Raw genomic sequence first — 23,573 nt, 5'->3', positions numbered from 1 at the left:
TGGTCACTTAAAAAAATTCACAGAACAAAGGTTTATCTCTTTACAATCTAGGGGTTGTAATAATAAAAGTCTCTGATTACTGACGATCATGATCCTTCTGCCTGCAAAAGCTCCTCAAAAGGAGGTCATCCAAGAAAAATTATACAAACTTGGACTATAACTTTTGGTTTTATAACAAAAAAGAAAGGAAGGAAGGAAAGAAGAGAGAGAGAGAGAAAGAAAGAAAAAGAACGAAAGAAAGAAGTGCTAATTAAGAACTGAAAGATGTGGCTTTTATCTAGGTTGGTCATTGTCTTAGTTTCTCCAACCCAAGTCTGTACTAACATGCTTTTCTTTCCCCAGGGAGATAAAGAAGCTGAGTTAGGACTTCCATTTTCTCCACTTTGTGATCGGAAGTCAACCATGGTGGCCCAGTCACAAATAGGTAATGTTGAAGACGGAAAGTGGGTGTATGCTTGTCAGGTTCCTGATGCTTACACCATGCTGTTTAAAGGGGTGACGTCAATGAAAAACTCACTCCCTATTCATGATCAGTTTGATTTTAGACCGATCTCTATGGTGCTGAATGATAAGAATTATTAAAACATTTTCACAAAATAAATTTCACAAAATGAATTCAGTAAAGCAGCATTATTAAATGTAATTGTTATTCTGATTGTAATCCTTTTATAAAATAGAGGACTCTCTTCTTGTGGAGGGGACTATTTTTTGTTGTTTTGTTGCTGATTATTGTTTTCTATAGTTTGATCTTTTAGATACAGGATGGTCCAATGAAAATATTAGCACACCTGTTCTGGTATCACTACGTTTCTGTAGCATGCTTAATATACTAGCTTATGTTCATTTGGAGAAAATTCTTGTGATATGAATAGATAAGACAACAACAGGAAATTTGCAAAATAATATTGCTCCTGACCACATCCATTCTTACCTGTATTTGTGTCAGGGACCTGAAGTTCAGTCCATTATTAAGGCATATTGTTATTCTGTATAGTCAGATACTTGTAATAGTCATTCCCTGAGCCAGAGACTTCATTATGTGACTACATGATCAATAACCATAAGGCTCACTGTCCTACCTCTGAAGGTGTGCTCCAGTACCACCTACCACAAAGCTGCCAGGCAGTAGCTGTCAGAAAACGGCTTGCTTTGACCTTTCCCCTTCCATCCAAGTCCCAACAGTTGTTTCTATAGAGGCCATAATGCAGGTGCCTATCGTTGCTTAGTAAGTGCGAATGTGGTAGGCTCAGGATTTGATGTGGCAAGCTGAGACGGATGGAAGTTTCTGAGGCTTGTTGCTGTAATACAAGCTATTTCCAAGTCAGTAGAGGTGATGCCTCTGTTGACAGTCTATCTATCTCAGGCATTTAAAACCAAAGACAGAGGTTAGAATAGCTCCCTGGGTGGCCAATTAATAGTGCTTTGGTTTGAAGACATAGATTAAGAACACTCTTGAAGTTTTCTCTTTTTATGAATTAAAAATGTGCCTTACCAGGAGAATTGCTTGAGCCCAGAAGTTCGAGACCAGTTTGGGTAACATAGTGAGACCTCATCTCTACCAAAAAATAATAATCAAGACAAATTAGCCAGGCACAGTGGTGCATGCCTATAGTCCCAGCTATTTGGGAGGCTAAGGTGGAAGGATCACCTAAACCCAACAGGTTGAGGCTGCAGTGAGCTGTGATTGTGCCACTGCACTTCAGACTGGGCAACACAGTGAGATCCTGACTCAAAAACAAAAAGCAAACAAACAGTAACAAAAAAAAAACCCACCTTATTATATATTGTAAGTAATCCAGTTACTCAAAATGTGAATTTCTTTTATCTAGCATCTGGTGGATAAGCTTCAAATGTGGCTATAACCCAGGACACTCCCACTCTCATTCAAGTGATGTTCGTGGGTCCCAGGTGTGTTTAAGGCAACAAGCTCTTGACTTAAAGCATCATACCTCTCCCGGGACCTGGAGTGTGGCCTGGTATACACAGCTTAGAATAGACTTGTCTCCACCCCCGCCTAAATTCTGGGTGGTGAGTGCGCCCAGAGGATGATGCCCTGTTCTCTTTGTGTGTCATTTCTATCTTGATGAATGCTTTAAATGTAAAAGACTTCATTCAATTCTGACATCTCAAAGTGGTGGGATTAATGATGTCTCCCAGAGATGTTACTGTTCTCTTCGTTGATTTGACAGAACACGCCCACACTCTGCAAACTAACACTTACATCAGGAGAATAATAAACAACGATGTGAAATATTAACACACTGGCAGAAAGCTCTGACTAATACAGTTAGAAAAAAAGCAGTGGTTGTCTTCCTGTAGCCTGAGGAAAAAAACTTCAATTATTTTGTTTCTTTGGAGCATAGACATTATTGCTTGTTGGTCAATGATGAGATCTAAAAAGCACATGAAGACATTTCAGAAAGGGCAACGATCCCTCTGCCTGAGAAAGGAAAACAGAGTCACTCATTCTATCTGAATTTACTGTTAGCAATAATATATAAGGCTGAAGATTAAATAGTAAAGCCAGCATACTTATTGAGTTCTTCATACTTGAGTTCTCAAGCTTAAATTATATCGCTTCCACTATTTCAGAAATTATTTTATAAAGCAGGTAAAGTATCTCTAAAGCTTGTGTTATTATATCAAAGAATATCAAAGCGTAAGCAGAAACAATGCTGCAGTTGATACTTGCTATCCCAGGAGTGTCAGAGACTCTTCATTATTACTGATTTCAGAATTCAGGAAATTGTAATATTGGAATTTCTTTTTTTTTTCTTTGGTTTTGTAGGTTTCATTGATTTCATAGTAGAGCCAACATTTTCTCTTCTGACAGACTCAACAGAGAAAATTGTTATTCCTCTTATAGAGGAAGCCTCAAAAACCGATACTTCTTCCTATGTGGCAAGCAGGTATGATATTTTCTTTTTGCATCATTTTTCGTCTTTGTAATGTTTAATAACCTTTTCCTTAGTAATTACTCTGATTTCACACATGAAATTCTGACAAGAATTATTAGGCAGTATTGCCACCTAGTGGTTTTGTAGTATATTGCATCTGCCTTTGAAATTGAGAAGTGAAGTCAATACAAAAGATAGTCAACTACTGAGAGTCCCTGGCCCTCTCCGTGTAGGGAGGGAGAGAAAGGTGAGCAGCCCTCAGGTGATGAAAACTGAGTCAGAAAACTGAGTCTGCCATCCTGTTTCTGTAGATAGTTTTGTGGTTTTTTTCAGGTTTACCTCCCTCAGCCCATGTCCTGATGTTGATATTTTTCTTTGGTTGTTACTGTTAGCGGCTCATCCACCATTGTGGGGTTAAATGTTGCTGAGGCGCTAAGACGGTGCAATGTAAAAGGCTCCCTGAGCGACGGCTCCTATTCTCCAGACTACTCCCTTTCAGCAGTGGACCTGAAGAGTTTCAAAAACAACCTGGTGGACATCATTCAGCAGAACAAAGAGAGGTGGAAAGAATTAGCCGCACAAGGTATAGTTGTTTACGAGGGCTCACCACCCCCCTCTCTGTCTGCACTCTTTCTCTCACACTTTGAAGTTTTCTCTCTAGATTTCTTATTTTATAAAATTTGTAAGCTCTTGGTGATATTTGAAGTTTGGCTTCCCTTTGGTTATTCATGAGACAGTTGGCTTATTTGTTAGATAAAAAGGAATTCTGCTCTGTTTTTATGCCACTTGGGCTGCAGATGTTTGTGTCAGTGGGTAGAAGCAAACTGGATGTTAAAAAGTGAGATGATAGAATGGTAGCAGAATGTGTGGTACAATTAACTTCCTTGCTTTCGTAGAGGTCCTTTCCAGGTTGTATTTTACTTTGCAAGTGCTTTTTATTTGCATGAATAATATGTACTGTCAGAGATTTGTGAGCGTGTACTTGTGTGTTTTCTATTTTACTGAGTTAACTTCTTTGACTTAGCATTTCACTCATGCATTGAAGAGCCTATTTATCATTAACCACCAAAGAGTCAAATGGGCAGCTAGCTATAGCTAATGCTGACATATTTTCCGGTTCAAATTAATTAGTCCACTTGGTTTAGGAGGAAGACAACTCAGTGTTAGAACAAGTATTACCTTTCATGCAGGAATGAGTTTTCATTTTCCAGATCTTGCCCCTGTCTCCTCTCACACCCACTGCATTAGTGCTGTCTCCTCCTGGCACTATACTCCTTGCATAATGGCCTTCTGGACATTTCTTAAATACTCCAGGGTCTTTGAAACTATTTTTTTGGCCAAGAATTTTGTTCCTTAGGCTCTTAACAGCTTTAATGTACCCAGGAATAAACTTAGTTTTATTAAAATATATAAGATTAAAAATAAATGAAATGTTAAACTCCATTTATTATATCACTTATTTATGGTTGGAAAGACTCATATTGAAAATTTTTCAATTATCCCAAAAGTAAATCATAGATATAATGTGTCTCCACAACAAAAATTCCAATATGTTTTTTCATAAAAGTTGACAAATTGGTCCTAAAATTTATATGGTATTGCAAAGGACTAAGAATAGCCAAGACACCCAGAAGAAGATTAAGATAGGGGTGCTTTCCATATTAGAAGTCAAAATTCATTTTTACACTGTGGTAATTAAGTTCATGTGCCCGAGATACAGCAATTGTCAGATGGACCACAAGAATAGACCACTGTCAGAAACAAAACATGAATTCCTGCAGAACTGTGACAAGTGCCAGACACACACATTCACATACTCAATCTTTTAAATGTTCCTGCATATTTACAATTCTGATGTTCTGTAATTTTTCTTGTGGGTCTGAATGACTATCTTGTAACATTTGCCTTCATACTAGAATATTTTGTTTAGTATTTTCTTGTAACAAATGTCAGCTGACAAATCGTTCTCTTAGATTTTTTAAAATCTGGAAATGTCTTTATTTTACTTTTATTCTTGGACAGTTTTTCTTAATTTAGAATTCTTGAGTTAGATTTTTTTTTCTTTTGGCACTTTTTTTCCCCCTTCTAATTTTCATTTTAAAATTGCTGGGTACAATTCAGGGCTAGGTATACAAATATTCACCACGCAGATACCTCTTTTAGCACTTTTAATCTGTCATTCTACTGCCTTCTAACTTCCATAGTTTCTTGCAAGGAGTCAGACTAAAATTGTATTGTTGCTTCCTTGTATGTACTAAGTCTATTTTTTCTTATTACTTTCCAGATGTTTCCTTTACTTTGATTTTTTTTTGAGTTGGAGTCTCACTCTGTGGCCCAGACTGGAGTGCAGTGGCCGCTCCCGGCCACCGCAGACTCGACCTGCTGGGCTCCGGCGATCCTTCCATCTCAGCCTTCCGAGTAGCTGGAACTACAGGCGTGCACTACCACGCCCGGCTGATTTTTTGATTTATTGTAGAGATGAGGTCTTGCTGCCCAGACGGGTCTCGAACCCGCGGGCCTAGGCAATCCACTCACCTCAGCCTCCCAAAGGCACAGGATTACAGGCTGAGCCACTGAGCCCGGTTTTTACTTTGATTTTTAACAATTTTAGGATTATGTGTCTAGGTCTGATTTTCTTTGTATTTATTATTTTTGGTGTTTATTGAGCTTCTTAAATCCATAAATTAATGTTTTGCATCAAATTTAGGAAGTTTTCTGTCATTTTGTTCACTTTTTTCCTGCCTCATTCTCTCTCCTTCTGAGCATCCTATAATACCTCTGTAATACTTCACTTAGAATTCTGGAAATTTTTCCACATATTCTGGATCTCTATTCAATTACTTTAATTTTTCTTTATTAATTTTATGTTTTGGATGCCTATTTTCTAATGACTTATTTTCACATTTACAGATTTTTTCTTTGTCAATTCAAAATTACTGTTGAATCCACTGAGTTAATTTTTCATCTGAGCTATTTTTCTTTTCAATTTAATTTTCTATTGGGTTTTTTTAATAATTTCTATTTCTCTGTTGATAGTCTGTATTTGTTCACTCATTGCTAGCATATTTTTCTTTAATTATTTGAAATAGCTTTTTAAAATTTTTAAACATTTTTGTAAAATTTGTCTTTGAAGTATTTGTCTGTTCTGACTAACATTTTGTTCCACTCAGAATCATTTTCTACTTACTGTTATTTTTCCTAGAATAAACCAATATGTATACTTCCTTGTCTGAATCTAAACTGCAGAATGTCTTTCTTGCTTTGTGAAGTTTTTATTCTTTTTTTTATTGTTTTCCTCCCTTTGAAATTGCACCTATGTATCTGTCATTTATGATTGGTCAATACTGATACTGTGTTCAAACATCAAAGGACACAGGCTTTCAGGTTCTGCCTTTTGAATTTTGTGTGGTTTGAGGAATGCATTAAAACTTGTAGCCAGTTCTCAAATATTTCCTGCTTTTCACTTTTTATTGAGCTCTCAAAGATCTTCCACTTGCACAATTCCACAGTTAGCTAGGGATATATGAAGAGCTATCTCAGTCCTTCCATGACTCTCTAATTTCTATAAATTTTCTCTAATTTCTTTTAAAACCTGCTGGTCCATTCCTTGACCCACATGGACCACAACCTCAGGATAGCAAAGTTGGGGGTTTCTTCATTTAGTCTAAACTGGATCCATCACTTTATGTTGGAGAAACGAGGGTTGCTTGCTCTGTCCTCCCATCCCAAATGGAGTCTACCACCTCTGGCAGAAAAGTGGGTTTTTCTTCTTCCATATCCAGCCTGGGGTAGGAGAAGAAGGTGGAAGGGTAAGAGTAGCTCCAGGCAAGAAACTCACAGGTTCCTGCTGTTTTTATCTGAATGTCCAGCATTTTTAAAAGAATAAATTCTTCTCAAATTATTGTGTTCTTTGGTTGATTTCAATTGGTATGGAGTAGTTGTTTTTGTTAATGTTGTTGCATTTTATACCTAATTTTTAATGTTGAGAAAGAACTTGAGCTCTTTATATCATAACACAAAGTCCTCTTCCTCATCATTGGTTTTGAGAGAATAAACATGTTCATATAATCTGCTTAGAAGTATCTAGAATAATAAACATTATGTAAATTGGTTGTTACTATTACAATTATTCATTATTTTGTTTCTGCTATGTGCTTTAGGAATTAAGGCTATAGTTTAAAAATAGGAGAGACACACACACACACACACACACACACACACACACACACACAAAATTCCTGTGCTCTTGGAGAGAGTGAGGAGGCATTAAGAGCAGGATTATAATTTTAAGTAATTTGACCAGAAAAGGTTTCATTGAAAAGCTGATAATTTAAATAAATATGTAAAGGAGGTTAGAAAGAAAGACCTGCAGAGGTACAGGATGGGGAGAGCAATACTTTTTCAGACAGAGGGAATGACCACCACATTATCTTGTAGGTGGAGCTTGCCTGACATTCAAGAAACAAGGAGGCTGGTGCAGCAGGGAGAAGTTGGGCAAATGGGAATAATGCAAGCAATGTGATAAGTGGACAATACGGAGCTAGACCATCAGCTTTGGCCTATGAGATATAGTAATTCAAATATTGCATTTTGAGAGGAAAAATTAAATGATTTGAACTGTAGTTTTAAAAAAATTACACCGACTGGGTGCAGTGGTTCAAGCCTATAATCCCAGCACTTTGGGAGGTGGAGGTGAGAGGATTGCCTGAGCTCAGGGGTTTGAGACCAGCCTGAGCAACATGGCGAGACCTTGTCTCTATAATAAATCAAAAAATTAGCCAGGCGTGGTGGCACTCGCCTGTGGTTGCAGCTACTTGGAAGGCTGAAACAGAAGGATCACCTGAGCCCAGTAGGTGGAGGCTGTGGTGGCCGTGAGCGTGCCACTGCACTCCAGCCTGGGTGACAGAGTGAGACTCCAACTCAAAAAAAAAAAAAAAAGAAAAAAAAAGATTACAGTGGCTACTGAGTGGAAATTATTTTTTGTCTGGAAAACAAAAGTAGAAATAAAAAGTCCCTAAGTATGCTCTTGTTTATAGCCCAAGAGAAACATAGAATCTTAGATCAAGCAGTAGTGGCATTCTGGATGCACAAAGATGGTGACTTGAAGTATGCACGAAGGAATGAGGGAGGGTAAGCAAAAGGAGATTGTATTCTGGATATAAAGGTGTTTTAAAAGTAGAGCTAGCCGGGCTCGGTGGTTCAGCCTGTAATCCCACGCCTTTGGGAGGCTGAGGTGAGTGGATTGCCTGAGTCCGTGGGTTCAAGACCCGCCTGGGCAGTGAGACCTCATCTCTACAATAAATCAAAAAATCAGCCGGGCGTGGTAGCACATGCCTGTAATTCCGGCTACTTGGAAGGCTGAGGCGGAAGGATTGCCAGAGCCCAGCAGGCGAGGCTGTGGTGGCTGGGAGCAGCCACTGCACTCCAGTCTGGACGACCGAATGAGACTCCAACTAAAAAAAAGTAGAGCTGATACAATTTGTTATCAGATTAGATGTAGATCAAGAGAAGAGTCTAGCATAATGCCAGACCATTTGGTTTTCTTACAAATTAATTGCTTATATTTAAATTTGTATAATAATTTCACAGAAGAATTTGGCGTTCTCTAGCAAAGTGGAAGATGCATATTCTATATATATTTCCCCACAGTTTCACTTCTATCCTTTTACTCATGTGCATTGGAAGATATGTCCGAAACGTTCATAGCAGCATTGTTCATGAGTGTAAAATAAAGTGGAAAAAAACAGTAAAGTTGATTCATATACTGTAGTATGTGCATATTGTGGAACAGTATACAATTGTTACACAAACTTTAACTATGAGCACCAACAAGAGACACAGTGTTGAGAGTTAAATGCAAACTGCTGAAATATAGCAAGATTCCATTTATAGAAAGTTAAAAAACTAAAAACTAAACAGTAGGTTTTAGAATACACATATGAAAAACTAAATCATTATTTTAAAAGCCATCAGAATGTTTCTAGGGAGTAGGATGGGTTATTTATTTAGGAATTAGTATTATTTTGTTTCTTAGATTGTGCACCAGGCATACAAATTCATTTTATCATTATGATTAAATCTAGTGTATATACTTTGTATACACATATAATCCATTTATGTAAATGAAATATTGCATAATAAAAATGTGATCAGCTACAAAAATACATCTATTAAATAATCATCAGTTTTAAAGTCAGTGAGTAACAGATATTACCCCATGGCCATCACTTCTAGTCTTACACACTGAGGATGAAAGTTTCTTGAATATAAATGCATTGAGATGAAAATAAGAAGGTTATATGATGCTTACAGCTTTGAAATATTAATTAAACATCTGAGGTTCTGAAGAGAACCTCAGATGTTTGGTTGTCATTATATTAGCCCTTAAACTCTATTTTGCAGATTTCCCCCCAAATCCCCCTGATCCTGGAGCAGTAAGAGGTTGTAGATCCTCAAGCTCTGAGTTATGAAGCTCCTGGGTCATCAATAATATGAAAACACTTAAAAGGAATAATTTTATTCAGTAACCCCTCTACTAAGGAACAGAAAACCCCTGTGTAAAAATGTTGTATGTGGATGCATTCTTTTTTGTCAAGGGGCCTTTTCAAAAAGTAAAAAAAATGCTTCTCTTCACCCCAAACTGTTTACTTTTTTGGTTAAATTGTGTCCATTAGAGTGAGAAAAGTGCTTTTCTCATTTTCTGCATTTCCCAACATCTTAAATCTATGTCCAATCTCCACCCTTTTCCACACTACTCAAGAGACGACAGGAGCTTGAAAGCTGGATAGTTAGTCTTCTGGTGAGGCAGATGAAGGGGAATAGAGAGGAGCTGCCTTTTCCTTCTATTGCTACCTACAAAGTCGCAGGCAAATCATGTAACCTTTCCTAGGCTCAGCAAATGTTATATTGAGATAATAATGTCCACTCGAATAGAATTTTGCCCCTCAAGAAATCAGAAATGTGCATAAAAACGTCACCAATTTCAAGTATGCTCCAGAATCTTGAAGATCTGGAATACAGCTTGGAGAGCAAGATACCTGTGGAAATTAGGGGAAACAAAGAGGGCTTTTGCCTATACTGGTGGCCAGTAGGATGATAGATGTATCTTATTAACAGCAAAGAAAATCATATATAAGAAAAAACTTATATAAATGTTAAAGTGTCATATAATTATATAGTACTAAGTTACTTAGACTTTTGGGTTTTTTTGGACATTGTGAAATACAGTATACCACAAAAGAATATCTGAAATGTATATGTGATATTTACAGGTAAATAACACATCCCTATAATGGACAGTCAATACAGAGGACCACAATCATAGGTTGGTAAAGTTTGACAACTAGCAAAAAAAGGATATACGTGTGTGTGTGTGTGTATACACATACATATATTTATACCTATATACTGGTTTATTATACATTTTACTGATATAAAGAATGTGTAACATAAAATTTATAATAACAATATTCAATAGTCTTTATTATCAATCCTATATAGATAACGTATTCTCAAATAAGTATTCTTTTTCTTGATTTTTACTAAACTCTTGGGTCCATCATCAACCTATGGTTGTAGTAGAAAAATGAGTAGACTTTAGAGAGAAATGTCAGTTGATATTTTCACTTATGTCAGAAATACAGAGCCAGGCGTGGTGGCTCATGCCTGTAGTTCCAGTAATTCAGGAAGCCAAGTTGGTAGGATCACTTGAGGCCAGGAGTTGTAGATCAGCCTGGACAACAAAGTGAAACCTTGCCTCTAAAATATATATTTTTTAATTATCCAGGAGTCATGTCATACTGGGATGCTGATGCAAAAGTATTGCTTGAGCCAGGATTTTAAGGCTGCAGTGAGCCATGATTACATCATTTCCCTCCAGTCTGTATAACAGAGTGAGATCTTGTCTCTAAAAAAAAAAAAAAAAAAAAAAGTCATAGATCAGAACTTGTCTCATTCCTCAAAAATACAAATGACCTCTTGGCCATTTGATTGGATAATGGTTTTGAATGCTAGAAAAAAATAACCTAAATTTTTATGCTATTTATAATACATTTAAAGACATGATACGCATTTAAATTTAATCTCTATTTTAGACATTATCTCTATCATCTCAGGCCAAAATAAAACAATAATCAAGCCCTGATGTATAAAGTTTGATGATATCCAGGGTGCAAATACTCCTACCATAACTAGTTTCCAGCTATTAAACGGTGGCTCAACCTGTAATCCCACGCCTTGGGAGGCTGAGGTGAGTGGATTGCCTGAGCCTGCGGGTTCGAGACCCGCCTGGGCAACTTGGTGAGATCTCATCTCTGCAATAAATCAAAAAATTAGCCAGGTGTGGTAGTGCACGCCTGTAGTTCCAGCTACTTGGAAGACTGAGGTGGAAGGATCTCCGGAGCCCAGCAGGTCGAGCCTGCGGTGGCCAGGAGTGGCCACTGCACTCCAGTCTGGGCAACAGAGTGAGACTCCAACAAAACAAAACAAACAAACAAATATATATATATATGTTGCCTCTGAGCATGGAGATTGGGAAAGCTGTGCACATCATATAATAGTTCCAGACATATCAGGACATGTCTTAATCTCAAGACATAGGTAATAGTACAATACACCAAAATAATTAGAAAGCGATGAGTTTTAAATATGGATGATACTTATTTTTAATATAATTTATTTAATTCTAGGTTTATATAATTTTAATTTTAATAATGAATGTGTTTAAGAACCAGCCTGCAAATTTCCTAAAATAGAACAGTCAGAACTCAAGATCCTGCAGAGGCCAAGTGCACCATATTTTGTCTGCAAGGCCTTGTATGATCCACATCTGCCCCCGCCTCCTTTATCTGGCTGACTCAATTTTCATTTCTCTTCCACTCACTTATTTGCTCTAACTGCCCCAACCACAAAAATCTCCTCACTGTTCCTTCACATTCTTTCTTTCAGCACATCAGGTATTTCTTGCTTTAAAAGTTTTGCACCAGCTTCTCTCTGTCAGAGACACTTCCCCTCAAATTCTACGAGTCTGCTTCCTTCTCCTCGGTCACATCTAACTTCCATTGTCACCTTACCCAGGAAGCCTCCCCAGGCAAAAAAGTTTTAGATTCCACTCACAGTCCTCCCTTGCCCTTCTGAGTTCCTCTCCAAATATTTTCCCATGACATTTAGTACTGTCTAGCCTATAAATAGTTGACTTGTTATGCTTACTTTTTATTGTTTCACCTCCTTAAAATTAAGGTTTATTAGAATACGGATGTTTGTTCTGATCGCTGATGTATCCCAAGTCCCTATAACACTGACTGGCACAAAGAAATAATTCAAACAATTATGTGGGGGGGAGGGGGAGGAAAGCTGGGAGGAATGGAGAAAGGCAGAAAACCTACTTTCTAGGCCAAAAAAAATTTCTATATAATATTGCCATGATTTTGGAATTCTCTCTGTGCCTTCTCTAATCATTTCTTTCCCTCTCTCCCTCCATGGTTTAGTTTTGTGTGTTTTAAAATGGTGTAAATGGACTCATGTCATATATACTTCTATTAATTGCTTTCTATTTGACACCATGTTTTTAAAGATTTATCCATAACAACACAAATGTTGTTCTATTTCAGCAGGAATTTTTTAGATTCTGACAGAAAATATGACACAGAAAAGGTAACCAAATACTGTGAAGATATTTTTTAAAATATTAAGTATTTAGTTTGTCTTTTAAATAGCACAATGATAGTGCATATCAATTTCTCATGGTGCATAAATAATGTAACTTGCATTCTTTTTCTGTGATGAGACATAGTTTCTATCTGCAGTCCTTGTGTTACCTATTTGATGAAAATATAAAGTTATCATTGAAGTGTTTTGACTGAGTCAGAGTAAACCTGTTTGATCTGGGGTTTTTGACCTCCTTTTCTTCTTTTGATGTTGTTGCAGTCCCAGGAACTTTTGTGGGGTTACGGATTTGGAAGACACATCAGATCCTTGCATCTCTCCCTCTTCTTCCCAGACAGACACCACCTCCCAGCCCCCATCTGCTCCTGACTATTTTCCCCTTCTGCCTCTGACACCTGACCCCTTGTTTCTACCACCAGAGGCCCTAAGCCTTTGTTTTCCCCATTTCTTGCTCCCTCTCCTTCTCCTTTTTCAATTATACTTCTCAGGGCCACGCAACAGGCTGTTCTTCACATCACATGGCATCAGGGTTGACTAAGAACTGTTGGGATTCTTGGGACCCCTCCTTCCCCGACATTCCAGAAAGTCATTTCTACTCCATTCTTGTGCACAAAGAATGCCCACCTTGCCTCTACCTCTCAGAATTCTATATAAGAGAACATGACAAAGGTCTTCCCAAACTCCTGAATCCCTAAATTTTCCTTAGAATTCTTTTCCACTTTCCCCTCTTAGAAATAACTCAACATGTGGCAAGGGTGGCTTAGCCCAGACAGTGGGTCCTGTCTCAGAGACTATAATCGTCTAGCTCTCTTGAATCTTTCAGCTCTTTATTCTTCCCTATCTTCCTTTTGGTTCCATAGAGTATGGGAAAAATTGCCACTGGAAGAATAAGGAATTAGACATTTTCTTCCTCTGATTTGAATGCTACCCTCATGCTCCTGTTTGTTTTTCTTAGGGGAAAAACTGAATCATGTTTAAGAAATAGGAAGCCTAGATATCTTCTGGAGGTGTGGATGGGAAGGTAGTGCTTAATTAAGATTTTTCCAAAAACCTTTGTCCCATGAATGGACATGGCTTTTGAATTTGAACACTAAGCATGTATGCCTTTGTTTCTGGGTACCCTGGAAATGACACCTGGGTCTCCTCGGTCTCCTTGTCTGAACAGACATGTGTTCATGGTGACACACAAAGGGGAACTAAACCAAATTGGCTAGTAGTTCACAGCATCAGCTCATCAATGAGGCAAGCAGCTTTTGTGTTGTTTCAGGAGAAAAATTAAAAATAAAGTGAGATTATTAAAGTTATTTATTTAAAATGTTCTCATTTGATGGATTACGTAGTTTTCATGAAAAAAGATTAGAAGTTCACTTTTCTTTTAATTTGACTGAGTTAAAATGATCTAACTCATTCATGTGATATAAATTGAATACATAATTTTGAATTCTTGGAAGTGTTTCAGTGTGGCTAATAGTTTAAGAGACAATGTTTTACTGGGAAACTGAGCAATAAGAGGGACATTTTTGATTATAGGAAAAGCTGAATTAAAAACAAAAAAAAATTAAACTGGGCAGAGTGACTCACACCTGTAATCCTAGCACTTTGGAAGGCTGAGGAGAGAGGACTGACTGAACCTACTGGTTCGAGACCAGCCTGGATAACATAGTGAGACCTCATCTCTACAATAAATCAGAAAATTAGCTAGGTGTGGTGGCACACACCTGTAGTTCCAGCTACTTGGAAGGCTGAGGTGGAAGGGTCACTTGAATCTAGTAGGTTGAGGCTGCGGTGGCCATGAGCATTTCACTGCACTTCATCCTGGGTGACAGAGTGAAACTCTCACTAAAAAAATTAATAAATAAAAATAATTTTTTAAAATGATATAAGCTGCTTTGTTTTATGCCAAGGTCTAGGACACCCTTAAGGCTTGAATTGAGTTATTTCAACTATTTTTTCCTAGAAAATATTTACAGGATTATAAACCAGCTTTAAAAATCGATTACTAGCCAGGCTCGGTGGCTCAGCCTGTAATTCTGCTCTTTGGGAGGCTGAGGTGAGTGGATTGCCTGAGCCGGCGGGTTGCCTGGGCAACCTGGCGAGACCTCATCTCTACAATAAATCAAAAAATTAGCCGGGCGTGGTAGCGCGCGCCTGTAGTTCCAGCTACTTGGAAGGCTGAGGCAGAAGGATCACCAGAGCCCAGCAGGTCGAGGATGCGGTGGCCAGGAGCGGCCACTGCACTCCAGTCTGGGTGATAGAGTAAGACTTCAACTCAAAAAAAAAAAAAAATCGATTACTATAACAGTATAAGTAGTGAATTTATTCTTCTTTTTGCTCAGTGTTTAATATAGAGAACTTCAGGAATACATGCAAGAAAGTGTTGTCTCACACTCCCCTGACTGACTCATGCAGTATCTCTTGCTCCTTGTGAAAAGTGCCACAGTTTGAATCAGACCAAGTCTTCCTTTGGGTCTCCCAGCTTGTAAAAAAGTTGCTACTGTAGGAATAAGGAGCGATCAACCTGAATGCTACTTTTACTTCTTCCTTGGCTTTTCTATAGAAAACCAAGATCCATCTCCATGTATGTCATCAGGAAGCAAGGTTGATGGCTTCTGGGCTATTCCTACACTCTGACCACTTAGAGAGCCTAGAGAGCCTTCATTAGTGAACATTTTCCTTTTTTTTTTTTTTTTTTTTTTGAGTCAGAGTCTCACTCTGTCTCCCAGGCTTGGTGTCAAGTGGCATCCTCATGGCCACCGCAGCCTTGACCTGTTGGGCTCAGGGGATCCTTCTGCCTCAGCCTTGCAAATAGCTAGAACCACAGTTATTTATTGTAGAGATAAAGTCTTGCCATGTTGCTCAGGCTGGTCTCAAACCCCTGAGCTCAGGCAATCCTCGTCTCCACCTCCCAAAGTGCTGGGATTACAGGCTTGAGCCACTGCAACTGGCAATCAGTGAACACTTTCAACCACCCCTAGACCTGTTAGACAAGCAGCTACTCAGAAAGAATGAATAGGACCATTCATTTAGGCATCACACTCAAACCAGTTGTTACATGGCAATAACTCTTAGAGATCTACAGTGCCCTATGGTAGTTCTCTGCAGTTTTATCTCCAGAATCTCTGTTGGCATTCTGGGCACCTTTTTTTCTTATTTTCAAAGCCCTATTCGTCCCCACTTGTGTTTCTCACATTTCTACGTCTGTTGCCTAGAGAAAATAAAAATATATTTTTTTGAAAAGAACAAAAACTTGTCCATCCTATTTTGTATATTATTTTAAAAGATTGTATTTATAAAAGATGTGTTCATAAAATGTTAGTTAATTCTTTCTATTCTTTTTAGCATAATACACTTTACATTATAAGTACTAGGCCCCCAGGACTGTGACTTCTAAGCAGCTCTTTGAGAAAATGTATGAGTGCATTCATTTTAGATGAAAGGAAGACACATGATCAAACAGAGGGAAGGCAAGTCTTTAAGGAAAAAAAGCTAGAGTTCACTATAATTCTTTCTCTCTCTCTCTCTAATTATGATTCAAGATGTAATTAGATTTTAAATGAGATCATACTAACAAATTTTAAAATATATATTTTAAATTATTAATTCAAATTATTTATTATACTATATACTTCATTTTATTGTTCCTAGTTTCAATTTAACCTTTTCAACTAACATTCTATGTTATATTATTGGCACAATAGAGCAGAAGTATGCATTGGTAGAAAGCAACCTTTGGAAGATGAGAATTACAAGTTCTAAGAGGTGGTGTTCACCAAAGTTAACTTAACCCTAGAAGAGCTTAAATAACAGTTTGGACCGTACATGTGTGCTTGTATGTTATTCATCTTTTCACTCCCTCATTTATGGCAAAGGCATAACTCAATACTTTTCAACCCTGGCAGCATGTCAGCATCATCTGGACTATTTAATTTTTAATTAAATAGTCCTCCCTGGCCTGGGTTCAGTTTACAGAGGTGGGTGTAGGTAGAATGCTTTTGTACATTTAAATGAATGCAGCAGGACATGAAGGGGGAGAGCAGAAAACTTCATCAGCTCATGGTCAAGACAAGCTGAGAACAGATCAGATTCTGAGTCATCTTCACCCTGGCAGTCTGTACTCCAGAAATAGCAGTGGGTACCTTGGTAATGATATCTCTCGTGGTATCCATACCTCAAGTCACACTGCTCCATCCTAGAATGTTTACCCTCCACTCTTGAGAAAGTCCATGGACAAGATCATGAGTGCATCCTGGAACATAAGGTTACTCTTTTCACCCAACCCGAAGTTCAACCATGCCTTGGATTTTCCCATCTCTCTACTTTATCTTTGTTCTTCCCTCCCCATAGAATGCTCTTCTTGGGCCCTCTTCTCCATTCTGTTTATTAAAATCCTCCCTTTCTTCCAAGATTCAGTTAAGATGCGATCTTCTCCAAAAAACGTATCACCTCGTTTTGTAAACATATTTGTCTTATTCATGCTGTAGTTGGAGTACTTATATTCTGCCTTGCATTCTCAAAATGAGAAGAGAAATGCATTTTCAGAGGGCCTACCCAAATCAGGGCTTTAGTAAGAGTGAAGATGAAGAGGAGATCAACTACACACATCTTATGGAGATTCTGACATTCCCATCATCTAATGAGTACTGCTGAATATTATGAAATATTATGATTAGAATATGTTACAAGTGTAAAATCTATGGAAAGATTGAGAACCACTAATGAAGTCATTACACAAATATTTACAGAGGCCTCCTATAAATACCTATAGTTTTTTGAGAACAAAACTCATGGGGTGCTTAGCGTTAGCTCTCTGGTGGCTCTGCTCAGGGCTAGCTAAGAACTCAGTCCATGTTGATTAGAGGAGAGTTGGCTCTGTACTATGGAAGTCTGATTTTAATGATGAGTCCATATAAATGGGTTGGTATTATCCACTGTTTTGTACCATGTTTTTCTTTGTTTGCTAAATGACCTAAAAATCTACTGATAAATAACAAAAGAGAAAATTAAATGTGGGGGATATTCCCCCCAAATTTTTCCTCTTATTTTATGTCTGCACTTACTGTGTTTTCTGACATCCCAAACCTAGTAACTTGCTGTAATTTTACTCTGTAATGCCTGAAGGATTTTGCAGGAGTTCTGTGGCCTTTGAAAACTCTGGGGTAAGAAGTGGAAATTTGGGAAGTAGATAAGGTAGCAATGAGGAAGAGCAGTGGGTTGGATGTAGCATTACTGAACAGAGATGATGGGGGGAGAATAAGCCAAAGACCTTGTGTACCAGAGAGGGAACAGCTTGTGGAGACAGTACTTTAATTCTGACAGCTCTCACCTAGTAGGTGTTTGATGTATAAACAGAATTTGACTGGTTGACTTCACACTGCTCACACCAAGCATAGGCTCAAGACTTTATCATAAACCTCCAAAAAATAATACAGTTCTAAGTACATTGGATACTTTGTTGTCTTAATGTTAAACCTTGGGGAAGAATGTAAATTTCTAGCCACTACTCATCTCTTCACTCTCCAAAACCTTAAACCTTATTGAGGCTCACATTTCTCTTGATACCAGATCTCTCACTCTTTCTTTTCTCACTCTGCTTCTAAAATACTCTCAATTACTCAAAAAAAAGAAAAAAATTTAGTTTTGACTTAGAACTTAATCAATTCAGCAAAGTATAAAGCCTGAGAGTTGCCCTAAAATGGCATCTATAATTCTTCAAGCATGCCTTGAGATTGAATTGATAATGATTTATTACTATTTTCAACTTCATTCAAATTTCTATGAAAAACTTAATTTTCTATTACCCTGAGGACATTTAAAAAAACAAAACTTAATCACTGCACTTATTATCTACCTATGTAATCAGAAAATCATCATATGACTGCTGAGTTAGTTTATTTATTTTTTAACATTTTATTATTTATTTGAAATGATATTGACTATGTAACAATATTGTAATCAAATAAGTTTATTTACATTTATGCTTATTGCTATAAAAGCTTATAAATTTTCTCAGGAAACAATTTTTAAAAATAAGTTTTTTATCATTGCTTGAAAAATTAAAAAACAAAACCAGAAATCTTCCCCATTGGAAATAGATGAAACAGTTAAAATTGATGAGAAGTCTTAACATTTTTAAAAGATCAAATCTACATTATGATTAGCACATTTTAATACATTGGGATATTTCACTAATTAAACCACATATATTATGTTTATTGTTTATATTTGAAATATCTTAAAATGCAATATTGCATATTATGTATGGCAAGTTATTTTTGTAATTATGTTGGTATTCATGTATTAATGCCAAACAGAATGTAGATTCATATTTGACTAAGTACATAATTGTGTGTCAGGCAATACACTGAATTTTATCACAGTCATTATTTCATTTAGTTGGCCAAACAGTCCTATGAATGAGATATCACTATTTTACTAAGATGAGATGAGGTCTGAGGGAACCAGGTAAGTCACTGGCATTACAAGTTCATACATGTGTTACAAATTCTGTCTCATTACTTTTCATAGTTTCCTATAATAAACATTAGGGTAAAAATAAACACAGAAAAAGGAAACAATTTCTTGTGAAACTCAAAGACTAGTATAATTGCATCATCATATCTATTTCTGTCTACTCTTAGCATAACTAATTCAATGAGTTTACAAATATGCTCATCAGATTAGCAATACCTCGTAGACATTTTTATTTTAAAGTATTGAAATTTATGAATTTGGGCGTGAAATTATATATCATTTATTTACTTGCCTATTGGTCACTTATACAAAAATTTATTACAGCAACTCTGCAAGAAAAAAATTGTAATCTGATGAAACTGACGATCAGAGAACCTAAATTATTTGTCTAAATTCACACAGTCTTTGAAAAGCTGGACTTTGCATCCAGTTTGTCAAAATTCAAAGCCATGCTCTAGAAGTTAGTTGTGACTAGCTGGTTTAGTTACATTTTCTAAACTTCTTTCCAGAGCAAAAGTTGTGTCCAAACTGTTTACTGGTGAAAGGATTCTGACAGCAGCAGAACTTAGGGCATTTTAAGTGATTGTGTGTGTGTGTGTGTGTGTGTGTGTGTGTGTGTGTGTGTGTGTCCTGCCCATTGTATTTGCATGGACAATAAAAGTAGGAACGAAGGTAGAGGGAGAGGTCCTGCATTCACTAGTGATTATTAGTTGGCTTGGTGATGATGAAGAAACTTTCTTCCTGAGGGTGGTAGGACTAACACAAGAAGGAATCTGGGCTGGTAGGAAGATGGGTTGTCAGAATATCTGCTACTTATCAACGCTGGAAGTGTAGGTGATCTGTGAAGATAACGTATCTGGAAAAACTCTGAGATTTTGCTCAAAGTTGGATATAGACTGGATAGAGGAAGTTCTTCCCAGAAGATTCCCCTGATCCTTTTCATTCAAGGCATGCATCTTGTTTTTTCCATATAGTCAAAGGGAACCCTAACAAATGGTCCTTATTGAGTATTACAGAGATGTTTTTTCTATCTCTGAGCACTAACTGTTATGGTTAACAATTTTAGTTAATGCTCTCTTTACCATCATTTTAGTTGGATCACTCAGAACTTATGACATATATTGTGTCCATATACAAAATGTATGCTACATTTGTGTACAGCTAAATAAATATGAGTAATTTTTATGGCATAACTTTCAGTATTTATGTTTCAGTATGTTTTTTTCAGTGTATAATATTATTTTCTTAAAAATATATCTTCAGTTGGGCACGATAGCTCATGCCTGTAATCCAGCATTTTGGGAAGCAGAGGCAGAAGGATTGCTTGAGCCCAGAGGTTCAAGACCAGCCTGGGCAACACAGAGAGACCTCATCTCGACAAAAAATTTTTAAAAAACAAAAAACCAGTTGTGGTGACCTGAGCCTATAGTTCCAGCTACTCTAGAGGCTGAGGCAGAAGGATCACTGGAACCCAGAAACGTGAAACTATGCTGAGTCATGATGGTACCACCTCACTTCAGCCTGGGTGACAGAATGAGATCCCAACTCAAATATATATTTATACATATTTTTTATAAATTTCCCAGACTGGAGATGGAGTCAGTATAAAGTCATGTAAATAATAAACAAAAGCCGGGCTCGGTGGCTCAGCCTGTAATCCCGCGCCTTTGGGAGGCTGAGGTGAGTGAATTGCCTGAGCCCGCGGGTTCGAGACCCGCCTGGGTAGCGAGACCTCATCTCTACAATAAATCAAAAAAATCAGCTGGGCGTGGTGGCGCATGCCTGTAATTCCGGCTACTCGGAAGGCTGAGGTGGAAGGATCGCCGGAGCCCAGCAGGCCGAGGCTGCGGTGGCCGGGAGCGGCCACTGCACTCCAGTCTGGGCGACAGAGTGAGACTCCAACTCAAAAAAAAATAAAAATAAAAAAAAAAAATAAATAAACAGAAAAAACTCAGTCTTCAATGAATTAAGAGTTACTTTAAACCCATATTCAGTAAAAATTGTACTCCTATAGTCTACTATAATGTCTATATAAAGTTAAGGAAATTACTTATGATGTTTGTATTAGGTTACAAAAAATAAGATTATATTGAGCATGATTATAACTTGTAAGATAAACACATACATAGTCTTAAATATTTTTCTGGATAACTTCTCAGAGATTAAGAAATGACAGAATGCAATTCTACCTGAAAATCATGTTATATCTGGTATAAGAGCATTAACCCCTCTAGCTCTGTATTTCTATACAGAATTTTTTTGTTGTTGTTAACATTATTAAACAATGTTAATAAGAAAAAGTAAACAAAAAGGAAGCATAATTTTATTTTATATTATTTTTAAAATAAATCACAGAATATCATTTTTATATATAGAATATAATAAAATTGTATATCTAAATACATACTATTTGCTAGTAGACAATATTAATACCTTTCAAGATAATACTTCCTTAGATTCATTCAAATCAACTAAAACTGAGCCTTCTAAGAATCTAGACAACAATGCAAGTGAAGTAAAATATAAGTTCAATTAAAAAGAAAAATGCATCATCTTAAGATCACCATTGATGAATATAAGGATCACAAAAATTTCAGTAACAAAAGCAAAGTATTTTGAAAATTAAGTAAAATATAACACATATTTATCTTCATGATTTTACCACAGTAATTTCTACAAATGTAGTTGGTTATAAATGTTAATTACAATTTTAAAAATAATTTATTTACATCATTTTCTCTAGGTTGTTAAAATAAGTGCTTTTTTCCAGAAACAAATACCAATTCACAGAAGTATAAGTTTGTCCATCTGTAAATACCTTTAAATAAAACCTCATGTATGGTAACAACTCTGTTTTGAACAAAAGACTTGGAGATGCTGATATACCTGCTGCAAATCTACTGTGTCCTCTGTGAGAAAGGGAATCCATTTTTGCAGATTGCTCAATAGATATCATGAACCATGTAAATAACAGCTACAATTTCCTTCGTTGACCTGGTTCAGCTGCTGGGGAATAGATTCATCTGGTGGCTACATCAGCACTTTATGCTTTTAAACATCTGTTTTAATAGCACTTTGTGGTATTTTTCTTTACTGAGATAATATGATGAGTGCCAATAAATTTTCTTTGAGCAGCTAATCACTAATTCTGTCATTTCTGCCATAAAAACTATCAACCTGCTTTTAGTTTCGATGTCCCTTTTTTAAAAAGTCAAATAGTTCTGGGCTCGGTGGCTCAGTCTGTAATCCCGTGCCTTTGGGAGGCTGAGGTGAGTGGATTGCCTGAGCCTGCGGGCTCGAGGCCCGCCTGGGCAGCGAGACCTCATCTCTACAATAAATCAAAAAATCAGCTGGGCGTGGTAGCGCATGTCTGTAATTCCGGCTACTCAGAAGGCTGAGGCAGAAGGATTGCCGGAGCCCAGCAGGCGAGGCTGCGGTGGCCGGAAGTGGTCACTGCACTCCAGTCTGGGTGACCGAGTGAGACTCCAACTCAAAAAAAAAAAAAAAAAAAAAATCAAATAGCTAGTGTGGATTTCATATACCATTTATCCTTTTGAACAAATGCTTTGCTGATTCTCTGCCATTAAAAAAATGATTCATAAGAATTTAGGGACAGATATCTTTGAAAAAAAGTGTTGATATTATAGTGGGAGTGAATGGCAGGGGTAAAATGTGTCATCCAAAAGACCACCAGGATAGTCAAATAGCAGAAAGGAGAGTTTTATTGACTGTATCAGCTTGCAAACTGGAAAGAGACAGTCTCTGGTGTGGACTAAAGATGTTCTCTCTTCAAAGAGGGAAAGGGCAGGTTGGTCTGTATTTCACATATTTAGCAGGTTTGGGAAAAAACTATTCATATTTATAAGAGAAGTCAGGTGCGTGACAATGGGTAAAAGTATATGTTACATACATCCCATGTTCATTTTAAGGTGAGATTTTAGCATTAAAATAGGTAGGAACTGGCTCTTTATGTCAAAAAGTAAGCTATAGGACACAAAGACAGTTTGTGCATCTCTATAAGCTGGCTGAAACTGCCTTGAAGTCTGCAGCTGTTCACCAGAAAAAAATGTTTGTAAGTCTGGTTGTTTGTACAATCAGAGTTATAGTGGTCTATGTTGTAAATAAGAGTTAGGAAGGGTTTGACAGTTTGCCTGATGGCTCCTGTTGTTAGGGAGTACGGTTTTTCTTGTAGCCATAGGACTTTAGGAAGCTGCCATGGCAGCAGAGGTCTGAACCCTCAACCAGTAGAGTTTCCTTAGCCTTAGGGTTCATCTTAGTGGATAAAGGGGCATCTATTCTGGTGTCTCAGATCACAAATGGTTGAATATATGTCTACTATATAATTCAGTTTAAAGTTAGCCAAGTTATTTCCCTCTTGGAAAAAGTCTTTTTTTGAGAGCTGCTTTTCTGTCTTTTTTCTGTAATTGGTTGATTTAATAATTGGTTGTACTTGACTAATAGGAGCACTCCAATAACTAGTAGCTAAGATTGACTGAAGTCTAATATTAAAGAATGTATTTTCACAAATAAGTATATGTATTC

The 23,573-nt window shown here is 37.2% G+C and overlaps 1 protein-coding gene across 1 annotated transcript; it reads left to right on the top strand.

Annotated features, from left to right (window-relative positions):
• Positions 1-324: 324 nt before the first annotated feature.
• On the top strand, positions 325-21,845 carry LOC103260424 (calcium/calmodulin-dependent 3',5'-cyclic nucleotide phosphodiesterase 1A-like). Its single transcript, XM_008058070.2, has 4 exons — positions 325-424; positions 2,789-2,909; positions 3,290-3,480; positions 21,802-21,845. Exons 1-4 carry the CDS (start codon positions 325-327, stop codon positions 21,843-21,845), a joined length of 456 nt encoding a protein of 151 aa, XP_008056261.2.
• The last annotated feature ends 1,728 nt before the right edge of the window (positions 21,846-23,573 follow it).

The sequence above is a fragment of the Carlito syrichta genome, unplaced genomic scaffold (assembly GCF_000164805.1).
Source record: "Carlito syrichta isolate Samal-C Ts95f unplaced genomic scaffold, Tarsius_syrichta-2.0.1 Scaffold303203, whole genome shotgun sequence".
NCBI lineage: Eukaryota > Metazoa > Chordata > Mammalia > Primates > Tarsiidae > Carlito > Carlito syrichta.
Note: the sequence above shows the minus strand (reverse complement) of the source record. Positions and strands in the feature narration are given on the sequence as shown.